Below are 15,862 nucleotides of genomic sequence, written 5' to 3'. Positions count from 1 at the left end.
AAGGTTGTCCACTGTGCTTCTTGATTTAAAAAAAAGATAGTCCTACAAAGTAATTTTTTGATTAAAAAATTAAAAATTGACCCTGTATCTTAAGAAACACAATTATTACCTAAAATCCTAGTTAATTATCTGAGAAAGAATATACATTGCTAATAAATAACTTTTGTTACATCAACTGCAGAGCAGATATTTATGTAGATAGATAACCAGTTACTTTGCTGCTAAAATCTTAAGCCTCAGTTCAGAAGAAAAGGATTGATCTATAGCAAAGATCTGTAATGGAAACAAATGTGAGACTCTTATTGAAAATAAAAAGTGTGCTAAATATTGCTGAGCATTTTACCAGAATATGCATTATCTCACAATATTTAATATGTTATTTGAAAACCAAGAAAATCTAAACTTACTTGTCTAAGCAACAAGTGGAAGTTAGTATTTTCCATGCTAACTTGTTAGATTATGTTTGGGATACTTAGGGCTAACAAGGAAGCCACTGAGTCACATAAAATTGAGATTCCAAATGTTGAATTTCTCTAAAATACTAACATATGAACTAGGTTATATTTTAGACAATAACTATTTTAAATATATATTCTTCTTTCACATTTTGCTATATACCTTTGAGCACAATAATGCATGGTATTTTCAAATCAAATATCTAATAATATTTTTATCCTGATACATATATAGCGGCTGGGTAGTATAGTGGTTAGAGCACCACCCTTTGATGCAGGAGACCAGGGTTTAAATCCCAGCTTGTACCTACTTACCAGTAGGAGTCCTTGGGCAAAGACCCTCTAATGCTTCACCTGCCTACCTCGGACATGAGAACGACACAAACTAAGACAGTCATGTGGGCTTGGACGTCGCCCAGATTAACAAGGTTCACTCCAGATGTTGGGGAACCAGGACTATCTGATGATAAGTGGGCTACTGGAACAAACCATGCACGGATGAGACAAGACAGCCCGGAATTGATGGAATGCTACTACTAGAGTAGACCTAATGAGAGGGAATATATGAAATGTATGAGGGAACTATGGATGAACAGAAGACCTACATCCACACTGACTGAGAAACAGCTAGTTACCCAATGTTTCAACATAGTGAAGAGGAAGCTACTCTCACAACTTGAGATAGACCAACTACATATTACATCCCAGACTCAAGAAGACCCAGAAGAACAACTGGATGTGCAGCCACCACTTGAGGCTGGAATGTCACTGCCACCCCCTGCATTACAGAGCCCAGCAGCTGATATGAGGCATAAGATCATGGATAAACTAGCTACAGTCAACACTTGAGACTGATTACCAAGGCTCAGTGGAGAAATACCATCAGATAGTATGCTAGAATATGCCAAGAGAGCCCTCAGGACAATCCCTACTACCACCATAACTCAAACCAATGAACTGGTATATGCTACAGCCATTGTAATCCTGGAGATGTTTGCCTACACAATCAAAAAGAACAGCAGTACATTCCCCTCCCCCCCGGAAAATGAGGTTGGAGACTAAGATCAAGGCAACTTGAAGTTAGTCAGCTGGTGGAACTATGGCAGGGTGTGGAGAGTAAGGATAAGACTTGGCTACTGAAAAAATACAAAGGCCTGACTCCATCTGAAGCCCTAGTGACTGCTAAACAAAGGCAATAGCAGACATCCAACATTGGGTCAAGAACATGAAGAGCTGGACAGCTCCTGGCCCAGACATGATCCACATCTACTGGGTAAAGAAACTAACAGCAGTGCACAAACACCTAGCAGCACAGATGAACCAGCTGCTAGCAGCAGGCTCCCACCCACACTGGCTACACGAGGAAGGACAGTGCTGATCATGAAAGAGCCTCACAAGGGAACAGCACCATCCAACTACCAGCCAATAACTTGCCTCCCCACAACATGGAAAGTCCTATCAGGCATCATAGCCGCCAAGCTATAGGACCATATGGGCCAGTGCATGAGCACAGCTCAGAAGGGCATTGGGAACAACACCACAGACTCAAAACACCAGTTGCTCATAGATAGAGCAGTTGCCTGAGACTCAAGGTCTACACAGACCAATCTGACCATAGCCTGGATTGGCTACAGGAAAGCCTATGACTCAATGCCACACACATGAATCTGTGAATGCCTGGAGCAAGACAATACTGGAAATCAACTCAAGACAGCTCACACAAAGGACCATCAAGTGCGGCATACACCAATGTGATGCACTGTCCCTGCTGCTGTTCTGTGTAGGCTTGAACCCCCTCAGCCAGATAATCACAAGGACTGGATATGGATACAAGTTCAAGAGTGGAACTACCATCAGCCACCTCTACATGGATGAATTCAAGTGAATGAGACATTGACTCGCTGATCCACCTAACATGGATCTACAGTGAGGACACTGGGATGTCATTCGGACTGGAGAAGGGTGGCTGGATGGTAGTAAAGAGAGGGAAGGTAGTTAAGACTGATGGGGTGGAACTACCAGCGCCACATAGCAGACATACAGACCAGCTACAAGTACCTTGGTATCTCACAGTCACATGGGAACCATGATGAGGAAGCAAGGAAGACAGCAACATCTAAGCATCGCCAAAGGATAAGACAGGTCCTGAAGAACTGTGGGAAGCTCAATGGGAAGAACAAGATCCATGCCATCAAAACATATGCCCTGCCAGTCATCAGATACTCTGCCGGTATAGTGAGTTGGCCAAAGGAGGACATGGAGGCTGCCGACATAAAGATCTGGAAGCTCCTCACAAAGTACGGAGGTTTCCATCCCAAGGTTAGTTTGTGACAAGCTTTAGCTAGCTCTTCCTAACTGTTGCATTCCTATCTAAGTGCTCACAAATATGCTGTTTAATTAATTCCTTGAGGACTTTGCCCAGAATAGATGTCAAGCTGTGATATCCCAGATTGTTCTTCCTTTTTCTGAAAACGGGGATAACTTTTACTCTGCTTCAGTCTTCTGGGTTTCTCCAGGACTTTCCAAAAATTAGTTAGTGCTTCTGCAATCACCTCTGCTAGTTCTTTCAGTATCATAGGATGTAATTCATTTGACCCTGGAGACATGAGTTCATTGAATTAGCTAGGTGTTATTTTACCTTCTCCTTGTTTAGCCTGAGTTGCAGCTCCCTTCTTCCACTAGTGGCACAGTGAGGCCAGCTAGGGATTTGTTTCCCTTCTTAGAGCAGACATAAAATACAAGTTAAGAACGCTTCCTTCTTGCTATCACCTGTTACCAATCACTTCTTTCTGATGTTTCTGAAAAAGCTTTCTGAGTTCTTTGGGGCATTTCTCCACTTTAGGCTTTTTGATTCAATCCCTACAGACTCTGGCAACTGTTCTGTATCCTTCTTTGAATGTACATCCCCTAGCTATTTGCTATACATGTCTTTTTCTTTGCATCAATTTAGAAAACTCTATATGTATTCAGACTGGTCCCAATAGATGTCTTCCATTTTTCTTACAAGTAGGAATTGTTTGCAAATATACCTTTAATATCGTGTTTTACAGGATCTCTCATCCCTCCTAATATATTTCTCCTTCAGGATATGAAGACACTGGAACTGGCCAACCATCTGTTTAAATTCACTGAAATGTATTCTTTTGAAACACAGCATACAAGTCAGACTTTTCTTCCTCCCCTTGATATCATGAAATCAAAGACAACATGGTCACTTTTTTCTTAAGGTTCCAGTAACTTTCAGTTATTCAACAAATTCCTATCTATTAGTAAGGATTAAATCCAGGATAGCAGATCCTTGCACCTTCTTCCATCTTCTAACAAATGAAGTTGTCACCAAACAAGGACAGAAATTTGTTGGACCTCTGACTCTTGGCAGAGTTAAATTTCCAGCAGATGTCGGAAGCTGAAATCTCCCATTGTCACAATTACAAGCCTCTTCAAAAGTTTAGTCATTTGACACAGCACACCTCATCCTTATTTTCTGCTTGTCCAGGTCTATAATACATCCCTACTATGATATCAATTTTGTTTCTCTTATCATTACCCAAACACTCTCAACAGGATTTCCATGGTCCATGAAACACCCTTTTCCATTTTGGTTGAGTCTGTTCCCTTTGAATAAGTTATTGCCTTCCAGCCAGTGTGTGTGTTTATTTTGGATTTTTATTTATTGATGTCATTATTTCTCTATGGATTCTAACTCATGAGAGTTAACATTTTATTCCCCTGCTTCAAAACTTAACCATTTTTAGCTTACTAGCAATGAATGCCCCTGTGAAAATGCAACATCTGAAAATATGAAGAAAAAGATTTGCTATAAATACCATTATAAGTACTATTTTTTAATTAAAAAATATTATTCTGAGTTGCCAACAATATTTAAATATTAAAGCTGCTACATCTTAATAGCAGTACATGCTGTGTGAGCTTGAAGCACCCCTAATGTTGAAATCAAAGAAAACTGTAAAATAAAGAATATTCTTTTTATTCAAATCATAAGGGATAAAGTTAGAAAGAGGAATGGTTTTGATTATTTAAAGCATTGTCAAAGACAGTTGACCTTTTTTGTTAAAATATGATATTTTCCTGCTTTAAAAATTATACTACTGCTTAAAGGAAAAACATGTGTAGAAAGATGAGCAGAGACTTTTTGCCAACTGCTACAGACCTAAGCTTGGAAATAAGTTCCATTAAAATCAATACAGCTTCCAAATAAGTGTGTTGATCTAGGAAGTAAATTTACTGGCAGTATTCCAGACTTAGAGATAAACTCACGAGCCAGCCATAGATATTTTCTATGGTGCATGTACAAATGAAAAAAAGTCCATTATAGATAAAATATTTAAAAACTGCCTCTTAATAATTTCATTCAAAATATTTTGTCACATTTGGTTTTTGACAACAAAATGAATATTGTATTTACCAACAATTTTCATCAACAAAAAATTGTTACATTTTTCTATAAGGCTTCATATAATCTCTTACATTAAATATATTAAACATTACTGCTCTATTCTTACTTCTAAGTGACTTCATATAATCTCTTACATTAAATATATTAAACATTACTGCTCTATTCTTACTTCTAAGTGACTTAATTCAGCATTAGATCATCTAAATAAATGTTGAAATATAATGTTTTTGAACACTGTGCTCATGTTTTTGACAGCACAAATAATGTAATGTATAATATAACAATGAGTTGGACCATTATTCCATAAATAGGTAATATTTCTTAGCAGAATTTAAGTATCAGCCAACTCTAACAATTCTGGGCAATGTACCTGATATAACTAAAATTTGTTTCTGTACATAAATCACCAAATGACTTAGTCGATCACTTCTAACCTATTGCTAGGCTTACACGTTGCATTGAGCCAAGGCTGTTTAACTATGCTTTATTGAATATTTATGTATTTACTAGATTTACATCCCACTTTTTTAGGCATCAGGGTTCAAGGCAGCACACATAATGCCCTCTACACTTATTTTTCCCCACAGCCCTGTGAGGTAGATTGGTCTGAGAAAGAGTGACTGACCCAAAGTCATCCTGTGAGCTTCCACTGATGAGGGTAGACTAGAACCTGGGTCTCCCTGCTCTTAGTCCTACATTCACACAACATAATAAACCAAATAAACCAGACTGTAACTTAATATGTGTGAACTTGGCCAATGTGTGTTTGTATGTGTACATGTATAAATATATATTACATAAACAAACTGAACCACAATAATGTTAAATACAGTCATAGTAATGTAAAAACAACTGAGATATGCAAACTTTCAAGCTGTTCATAGTATGGTTCAGAACTAGCAGTATAATAACAAGAAAATGCATACCTGTTTAGCCATATTTTCTATAAATGCTGCTGATCGTTCCCTTAAAAATGTGACAAGATCTTTATATATGTCACTCCTCCTCTCATAATCAATGTCATCTCTCTCATTGCTCCTTCCCTATAAGAAAACCAAGTTTTGCATAGTTTTACATATGAACAGTTGCACTGGTTTCTCAGGAACATAAGAGTTATACTCATTCCTAGGTAAGTCACACTGAATTTAATGGGACTTACTTCCAGGTGGTTTGCATATTGAAAACTTTACTTCTGGCATGATTTAGGTTGGTTCAATCCATCCTGTTCTGAAATTACTCTTAAAATTTAAAGTGAGTGAAACCAACCATGCCACATTGCTTTCAACATTCTTTGTTTTCTTCTGTCTCAGTACAATCTTATAATTATAGCCCTCATTTCTCTCAACAGCATTATAGCTCATTTTATTAAAAATAATGGCTTGTATTATTTCACTATATATATATATAATGGTGATCCAATGCCTAATCACAACTGCCGTAATAAAAGAAAATGTGTATTCTAATTCATAACTGGAATAAAAATAGCATAATTCAACATAAAGGAACAGCAGGAATGGAATGCAGATACATAGAGGTAAAATTACCACAAAACTGTTTGGGTGCAATAATCGCAAACTAAGATAATTGTGCATTTGAATGTCTTACTAAAAGAAAGGTATTTATGTTATTGTCTTCCAAGTAGTTCAATAGTTTTAGGTGGTATGCAAACAAATTTCATTTATTTGGATTGTAGACATAGTCTCTGAAATAAATGCCACGAGGCTTTGCTCGTGAATATCCTTATTACTTACTCCATTTAAGAATACTCCTGCTGTGCTACAAGTAACATACATAACATCTGCATCACGTGGTTTAATAGTCAAATAACAAATTTCCCCATGTACTTGTCTCCAAGGTGGGGCACGACATCCATTGGAGAATTCATAGTCTAAAAAACCAAGAGCAAAGTTTTAGTCCACTTTAATTTACCAAATGGCAAAGAAAAAAGCAGTAAATAAACTTCCATTGTAACGTTAGTGCAAATGAAACATTTCATATTCGGTCAGCCCAGAGTAGTAAAAAGAGAGCCAGTTTGGTGCAGTGGTTAAGGCACCAGGCTAGAAACTGGGAGACAGTGACTTCTATCTTAGATACAAAGCCAGCTGGGTGACCTTGGGCCAGTCACTCTCTCTCAGTCTAGGAAGGAGGCAGTGGCAAACCACTTCTGAAATCTTGCCAAGAAAACTGCAGGGACTTCTCCTGGCAATCACCAGGAGACAACACTGACTCCAAGACACCAAAAAAAAAAAAAAAAGAGTAGTAAAGAGCTCAACAGTTTGAGGTTCCTGCTTAATGAGAGTTAATGATTTAGATGTAATACAGGCAACAGACCAGGCCTGAACATGCAGCATCTACAGGTAGTCCTCGTTTAGCGACCACAATTGGGACCAGCAACTCTGTCGCTAAGCAAAATGGTTGCTAAGGGGGAATCATGTGACCACGACCGTGTTTTCCTTTTCTCCACTCCCCCGCCCTTTGGAATGCTCACCTGGCACTGGGACAATTAACAAGAAGGGAATTAATGCTTGTACTATATTTACAGTCATTGGAGAGGAAGGGATTACAAGAGAGTAAGCAGGCACACAATGGGAAATACACATAGAAAGCAATGTGCTTGCACTGGCAGCCGTGAGCACACTATGGAAACAGCCCAGTGTATTCCCCATTGTGTGCCTATTTACTCTCTTGCAATCCCTTCCTCCCCAATTTCTCCGCTCTGTGGGGGGGTGGGGAACAACAGGTCAAGCACAGGACAATATGTACTGACTGTAATGGCAATTATGTGACTGAGGAATGCTGTGAAGGCTGTAAATGAGGGCATTGGTCATAAAGTTTTTTCAGCACTGTTGTAACTTCAAATGGTCGCTGAATGAGACAGTTGGTAAATGAGGACTACCTGTATGTCAGGTGCCATGTCCCAACAGAGTTTATCCTTGGTTCTCCACTACCACCATTTTTAATACTCCAAGGCAGTTGGGCATGCTGCAATGGGCAAAGCTGGTCTAAACCCCAGCTTTGTCTTTGCCCTTATGTCCTCAGCTACCCTGGAATTATAGGAGATTTTCTATAAGCATTCTAAAAAAATGGAAATAACAGAGCATTTGAGAATGAACTAGTGCTGAACTTTGTTTCCAACATCCCCATTATCTTTATAAAAAGTGCGGGTGCCCTCTCTGTTATCTATAGAAATATGGCAAGGAATGAAAGAAGAACCAATAGAGGTTCTGACCAAACTAGGCCAGTAAATCTGGAGAAAGAGTGGCTAATAGATAGAAAGAGCTCAGTCTACATACCAATGCCAAAGAAAAGAGACTTAATAGAGTGTGCAAACTATCGTACAATATCCTTAATTTCATACACCAGCAAAATAATGCTTAGAATCGTCGAATACAGATTAGAACCCTACATATAAAGGGAGATGCCATAAGTTCAAACAGGTTTTAGAAAAGGACAAGGAATAAAAGACATGGTTAAGTGAAAAAGATAAAGAATATGAAAAAGAAGTCAGTATGTGCAACATTGCTTATAGAAAGGCCTTTGACTGTGTTGATCCTGTCAAGCTGTGGAATGTCCTTAGGAAAATTGAGACCTTAGAACACCTTATTGTCCTTATGTGAAACTTATAACAGGACAGGAAGTCACAGTCCAGATGGAACATGGTGAAACAAACAAGCTCCAAGTCACAAAGGATTGATGCAAAGCTGTATACTCTCTCATTTATTAAACCTATATGCTGTATGTATATTGGGGGAGGCTGGATTGGAAGAATATGAGGGTGGTTTTAAAATTGGAGGAAGAAACATTAATAAATTGTGCTGTGCTGATGACACTACCCTGATAACTGAAAATGCAAAGGGTCTGCAAGTTCTAGTAAAGGAAGTTAAGGAACACAGTGAAAAAAATGAGATTAAGATTACATATAAAGAAGACAGAACTAATTATTTATTAGATTTACATTTATTGTGAAGTCAGCCACTTGCTCATTAGATCTATGTCCTTCCTGGCTGGCTAAGGCCGCCCAGGTGGTGACATGTAGTTGGCTTCTGGAGGTGGTGAATTCTTCCTTGAGAGAGGGGGTTGTTCTTCCTCCCCGCAAAGAGGCGTTGGTTTGCCCTCTCCTCATGAAGCCATCGTTAGTTCCCACCATGCTGGACAACTTTCGTCCAGTATCTAACCTTCTTTTTTTAGAGAAGGTTGTTGAGAAAGTGGTTGCACAACAGCTTCAGAGAATCCTGGATGAAACAAATTATCTCAGCCCCTTTTAATCAGGTTTCAGGCCAGGGCATGGGACAGAGGCAGCATTGGTTGAGCCTTCGGATGGCTTCTGGTGGGAGCGGGATGGGGGTAGTGCATCCATCCTTGCTCTACTTGACCTCTCACCAGATTTTGATACCATCAACCATGGCATCCCTCTGGACCAGCTTTGGGAGCTAGGAGTGGGCAGCACTGTATTATGCTGGTTCTCTTCCTTCCTCTGAGGCCAGTTCTAGTCAGTGTTGTTGGCAGTGAAAGGTCCTGCCCTCAGCCCCTACTATGTGGGGTGTCAAAGGGCTCGGTACTCTCTCTGCTCCTATTTAATATCTATACAAAGCCACTGGATAAAGTCATTGGACCTGGGGATCCCGTTAAATGACTATATTGTAAGTTTAGAATGCACTCTCTCCTGTCTTTTTGTTATTATAGTTTTTAACCATCTTAACTGTATTTTAATGGTTTTGCTTTAATTATGTCATTGTTTGGCTTTGTGTTTTTAACTGTGAGTGCTGCCGAGAGTCACAAGCGTGAAATGGGTGGCTATATAAATTTAATAAATAAATAGAAATAAATAGAAATAAATGACAACAGGTACAGCAACCAGCCTTAGAATTGGCAGTGAAAATATTGAAGTGGTTGACAGTTTCTGCCTTTTAGGCTTGATTATCAAGAATAAAGGAACCAGCAATCAAGAAATATGCCACAGACTAGCAATTGATAGAAGGTCTTGGAAAAGATATTCAGATGCCATGATGTTTCTGTGCCTACAAAGATCAGAACTGTGCAGGTAGTTATTTTCCCTGTGACACTGTATGGAAGTAGATTAAAAGGTTATACATAATAAATAGAAATAAATAAATGTTGTTAACTTCCCCATTCCCTAATGCAGCCACTTTATGGTAGAGCCCATGTCAATTTATCAAATTTTCCAATGTCATCATGAACCCAAAAGGCTTGAGATCCTATCTTTAATCTGTCTTTAATGTACAAATTTATAAAAATGGTAAGAATAAAAAACACAATTTGAACCTGATATATACTCTAATGATTCAAGGACTGCATCTTCCATTGGCCCAGAGAAATGCTTAAGCAATTCTACTTCATTTTTCACAGCAGCTGGTGTTAATCTCACTTCTCTGTAATTAGAATAAATTAATTACATTCTAACAACATTTAAACATTCAACTGGAAAGAAACCAAAGAATATGCTGGAGTTTTTTCAAACCCATTCCATATTCCACAGAAAGAAAACTGTAACTGCTTGGCTAATTAGCTTCAATGCACAAATTTTCATACACAGTACTGAATCACTTGGCTTGGGAAAGGGTATGTGATGGCTGCTGAGCAGAGGAAACTGCCAAAAATCAGACTTAGGCTTCAGATTAACATAGGACATTTGTGGAAAAATGGTTTCCTGTTTTCTGACAACCCTCTATTTTCCATCTGACAAGTTGTCCATGATAGCACCCAATGTTCCAGAAATATTTGTGAGGAAGGCAAAGGGAAGAAGGGTAGAAATCTTGCTTTGTGTGGACTTTCTTAAGTTAATTTATTGTCAGACAGAAGCTTGTATGTGAATATATTTACAGAGTAAACTACAGAGAGCTCTGCAAAAAGAAATCTCATTTTTAAAAATGTGAAGTATGAGATTTGCCCTCTAAGAGGGATATAATTCATTTTAGATAAACAAATTCTATCTGAAATAGACTCACTGTGAAATCTGTTTCAACGAGCTGTTGAGTAACTGCATATCCAATTGCTGAAGAAGTAGGGAAATTTTCATTTTAATTTCATTGTCTGATGCATCCTCCTTTTTAATTTTGTCTAGTAAACGAAGCATGGACAAATCCTCCCCTTCAATTGTTCCATATCCAGGGCCAAGAATTTTCACAATGGGATCTCTATTGGCTATAAGTAATTCATATTACATAAAACATTCAGATGGGGTTATTGATGGTCTTGATTAATTACAAATAAATATTCATGAATTGGGATGAAAAATCATCTCATTAGTTGAAAAACTTATCTAATTTTAGTAATATTCAGCCTATTTTTGGTTTTGAGTCAAAATAAATTACCTCTCCCAGGTTTGAATAGCAACAATTTCTCCTTCTGAGCTGATTACTGAAATAGGAACAAGGCCAAACAAGGCAAGAGCTGGGGATGGGCATCTTAAATCATCATGTAACTCAGAACATCCAGGTTTTCAGAGAAAGAGTACAGAATACCTTCAAGACATGCCTGTGCTTCTTTTAGTCTTTTTTTCCCAGCAGTATAGAGTAAATAAGACAGCTGCCCAAAACTGCGAATGCTAATAGTTGATCCTTTGAGGAGGAGAAGTGGCTGTCCATCTTTGTCTCTTTCTTGAGACTGAGCAGTTTTTTCACTGGAAGAATAAAGTAGTAATTTAATAGGCAATAATTCATAATAACTAAACATATGTGTTTTTTCACTGCACTTATTCCAACAGAGCATAGATTTCTTTTTAGTTTTACATATGCCAGTTTCACCAGTCATATACTATCTATACATTTTTAATGTAATTTTTCTAATTTGGGCAGAGGATGTGAATATAGGCTTAGAAACCCAAATCTTATATCAATCCTCTTCTTCAATGATCATTTGTAAGTCATTTTCTGATTTTAATCTATCTAACAGTAGGATCTTGCCCTCCAATAGAATAGTGTTAAGTTTGGATGTTAATTCTTTTGTTAACTTATCAATATTAATCTATTAAATACAGTAAACTGCCTCTTAATAGCTTGGATTATCAACAGAAGAGAATATATGTAGCTCAGGGTTGAACTATGGAGTCCTTGGGGTTCTCTGAGCTTGGATGTTTTCTTGTAAACATTTCATTACCTGGCTAGGTAACATCATTTGCAAGAAAACAACCTAGCTCAGAGAACCCCAAGGACTCCACGGTTTGGATTATACTGAGAAGAGAATAAGGAATATTTTTGTAGCAAATGAAACCTAGTAGGATTGTCATCTGAAGATCTTTGTTTTATGTACTCCAGAGTAAGTACAATTTCCTTACAGTACATTCTAACTTGGTTGTCCTTTGCCCTTACATTCTCTCCTAATATTTCTTCACAAATAGAAACTTTAGTAGGAATCTACTTACTGTAATATACATCTTTGAGGTCGAAACATGTTCCCAAAAATACAACCTGGAAACTACAGCTCGTATAAAATGCACAAGCTAGACTCCTGAGGGGTCAAATCCATCAGGCTAGAATAAAACCTAGTTTGAGGTCACTGCATAGGTTACCAGTCAGCTTCTGAGCCCTGTTCAGAATGCTGGTCATTATCTTTAAAGCCCTTTATAATACAGCACTGGGATATATCAGGCAACAGCTTGCCAGAATGGAATCTGTCTCCCCTGTTGTAGGAGAGAGACAGAAGAGAGGGCCTGTTGTAGGTCCGTGTTCCTCATGAGATCCATGGGGCATGGACTAAGTGACAGATCTTCTTAGTAGCAACCCCCAGTTTGAGGAACAAGCTCCCCTGGAGGTATAGATGGCCTTGATCTTGCTAACATTTTGTATATAGACCAAGGCAATCTTATTCCAGTGTGTGTTTGGCCCTTAATTTATTTTGCTTAGTTTTTATGGATACACATGATGCTTATTGTTAACTTTTAAAATTATATATACTAGGTTTTTATTTTGTTTGCTTTGACCATGTTAAACCCTGCCCAGAATTTGCTAAGAATAGGGTATGCAATAAATGTTGTTAAATAAATAAATATGTAAATATTAATTTATAAGCTGTAATTCATGAATAGAATATGGATTTTAAACTATGTATCCTTAAACTGAAAGAACATTATCCATTATTAAGTTTCACATAATAAAACATAAACTGCCTCAATTTACTCTCTTTTTTGTATTTTGCATTTCTGTATTTTTTAATTATTATGAATAGTAGCAGCACTGTTAACAGTCTTGAGTGATGAATATTTTCTGCTCTGAGCAGGAAACATTGTAAGCCTCACTGATAAATCACTGAATATCCCATTAATAGATACACAGAATTCAGAAGTTACATTGCATCTACTGATTCTTCCAAAATAACATAACGGAACAACTTTCCCAATGCTATCTTCTCCAGAATTTAGGATGATAATTCTCATGATCCTCCACCTGCATTTTATGGCAACTTTTTTCTGACAGTTCTTTGTAGGCAATAAGACACTTTTAATTTAGGATCTCTTCAACATGTACACTTGGTACACTCAAATGCACTATAGGCACCATCTAGCCAAAGTTAAATTTATTATTAGATAAATATTATTAACTACCTTTATTTTTTCAGGCAGTCCTCAACTTATGACTACTCATGAGAGGAACCTCTGGCCAGCCCATGAATTTGTGGCCATCACATCATCCCATGTCACGTGATCATGATCTGGATGCTTGGGCACCCAGCTCACGATTATGACATTGCAGCAGGCCGTGGTCATGTGATCACCATCTGCAACCTTCCCTGCCAGTTTCCCACAAGCAAAGTAAATGGGGAAGCTGGGAGGGAAGGTTGCAAGTCGCTCCTGCTACTTTTTCTCGCAAGGAGCCCCACTACGGAGTACACGATCCCAGGGATCCCAGGGATCTTGTACTCTGTAGCACCCCCCCAACCACCTGCACTTCCCAGCACCTGCCTGTTGCCCTTGCTGGCCTGCTTGTGCTTCCCAGTGCCCACCTGTGGCACCCCTGCACTCCTTACCTGGGACTCCTGCCTCTTCTGGCTTAATGACCCGCACAGTCCTGGGGTTACAACAGCAACAGGGACTGCTGGGATTGCAATTGCTAAGTGATGCAGTCGTGTGATGTTGCACTTTATGGCCGCAGTGCTTAGCAACAGCAATCCTGGTCCCAACTGCCATCGTAACCCGAGGACTACCTGTAGTTAACTCAAGGCAGCATACATACCTAATGTTTCTGTCTCCTGCTTTTCCTCAACAACCCTGTCAGGTGGGTCAGGCTGAGAGAGAGTGACTGGCCCAAAGTCACCCAGCCGGCTTTCATGGTTATAGGAGGACTAGAACTCACTGTTTCCTGATTTCTAGCCCAGCAGTGTAGCCACTATACAAAACTAGTTCCCTGTTGAACTCCACTGATTATTATTATGATTATGCTTTTTACATGCTTACAAATTATCTTGACTTTAGCAGTTCACAAAATAAAAATGTTTCCTAATCTGCAGATTTGCAGGTGCAAAGTTATGCTGAACAATTAAGACATCCAAATCATGGCCTAGTATTTTCAACAGAAAATGGCGGAAACAAAATCTGCCCTTATAAAAAAATATATTTATAGTCATCTTGGAGTCATATAGTGCAAGCAACTGAATATTTTATTCTTGTATGTCCTGGGAAGAGTGATCTGGCCGCAGTCTTACCTGACTTCATAGCCTGCCTCAAATGCGGATGGCTCTAGTTTTGTCTGCCATTCAAGTGGCTCCTTAAAGACAAACGCCGCTTCTTGGGGATGCTTGCTACTAAACGTTTCTGCAAACTTGATAATTTCATTCAAAAGAGATTCATTCAGGGGCGTAATTTCTAGAGTGCCGGTTCCAGACCCAGCCGCGGTCCACTGAGCTGCTCTAGTCAAGGCCACTCCCATGGTTTAGGATCATCCCAGAAGTATACTAAAAACAAGACAAGAAATTTACAGCCTAAAGTGTGTTATGTTGAATATATGTTGACTATACGGCACACCCACTTCTCCGCAGCCCCTTACCAGACTGAGACGGTGCCGGTTCGCTCCGCTACCGTAAGAATCCACGAAAATACGGCCTTCGCTGCCGTTCTTTCAGTTACTGTCGCGGAGCTAGCGCGGCTGGTTGCCATGGGGACGGTAGGCCCTTCTGTTGCTAGGAGCTTCCTCATAAACAACGCGCGTGGTAGGCTAGACCCTCCCCTTTTTCTCGCGCCGGACTTCTTCGCCGCCGTTCATTGGTTGCTTTGGATTCTACCCGGACGAGAGTCCGCCGCTTTTGGGGACTGTCTGTCTTCATCACGTTTCCTTTCTTCCTCAGCCGACTGTTTGAGCTGTCGGTCGTGTCCCTCCCGCCTTTACGTGCACGCTCAGTCAGTCAGTTTTTTGCAGACTTCCTAGTTGCTCTTCCTTTGTTATCATCCGTTTCAGTGACTTTGACAAGCGAGTGGCACTTCGGCCAGCAAGCCAGCGGCTGTGTGGGACGGAACGCAGTTCCCATGGCCCTCAAATGATCAAGAGTCAGGGGCGCTGCGGTGCAAAATATTAGAAAGCAGCACGTGGAGAAAGACTAGGATTAGTTCGAGTAGTTCCACGGTGTTGGAAGTAGGAGCTCGGCCTTCCAATTTCAAGAAACAGGAGTGGGCTGGATTTCTGATTTGCAGTCATTTGTTATGTATTATTTTTATTTATTTATTCATCACATTTGTATAGATGCCCATCTAACGTAGTGACTCTGGATGATGTACATAATAAAACAGTCCAAATACATGAAAACCATTGAAAAAACAACTTTAAATTAGAAAGGTAAAAACCAAGATTAAATATATATATATATTTTCTTCCTCCAAAAGCCAATGTGAAGCTTCAGGGCCACAAGTCGAGCAGGTCATTGTCCTTTTGATGCTCTCTGCCACGCTGTTCACACTTGTCTTTGGCAGACCTCACTGTGGCAGAGACCATCCACTGGGGGAGTCCAAAAAGTCAAGTTGGCAGGGACACGTGTAAAAAGGAGC

General features: G+C 39.3%; 1 protein-coding gene across 1 annotated transcript in view; it reads right to left on the bottom strand.

Annotated features, from left to right (window-relative positions):
• ODAD2 (outer dynein arm docking complex subunit 2) overlaps positions 1-14,943 on the bottom strand; it is a 78,227-nt gene extending 63,284 nt beyond the window's left edge. Inside the window, exons 1-7 of the mRNA XM_007420776.2 lie at positions 14,871-14,943; positions 14,530-14,778; positions 11,355-11,512; positions 10,839-11,034; positions 10,156-10,262; positions 6,624-6,760; positions 5,799-5,915 (exon numbers count right to left, since the gene is read on the bottom strand). Of these exons, the coding sequence (XP_007420838.1) occupies positions 5,799-5,915; positions 6,624-6,760; positions 10,156-10,262; positions 10,839-11,034; positions 11,355-11,512; positions 14,530-14,753 (939 nt within the window). The 5' untranslated portion in view covers positions 14,754-14,778; positions 14,871-14,943. The remainder of the gene's footprint in view (positions 1-5,798; positions 5,916-6,623; positions 6,761-10,155; positions 10,263-10,838; positions 11,035-11,354; positions 11,513-14,529; positions 14,779-14,870) is intronic.
• Positions 14,944-15,862: the final 919 nt, after the last annotated feature.

The sequence above is a fragment of the Python bivittatus genome, unplaced genomic scaffold, assembly GCF_059951505.1.
Source record: "Python bivittatus isolate LINGU-HERP-01145 unplaced genomic scaffold, Pbiv_v1 ctg000610_np1212, whole genome shotgun sequence".
NCBI lineage: Eukaryota > Metazoa > Chordata > Lepidosauria > Squamata > Pythonidae > Python > Python bivittatus.
This window is presented reverse-complemented; position numbering and strand designations above follow the sequence as displayed.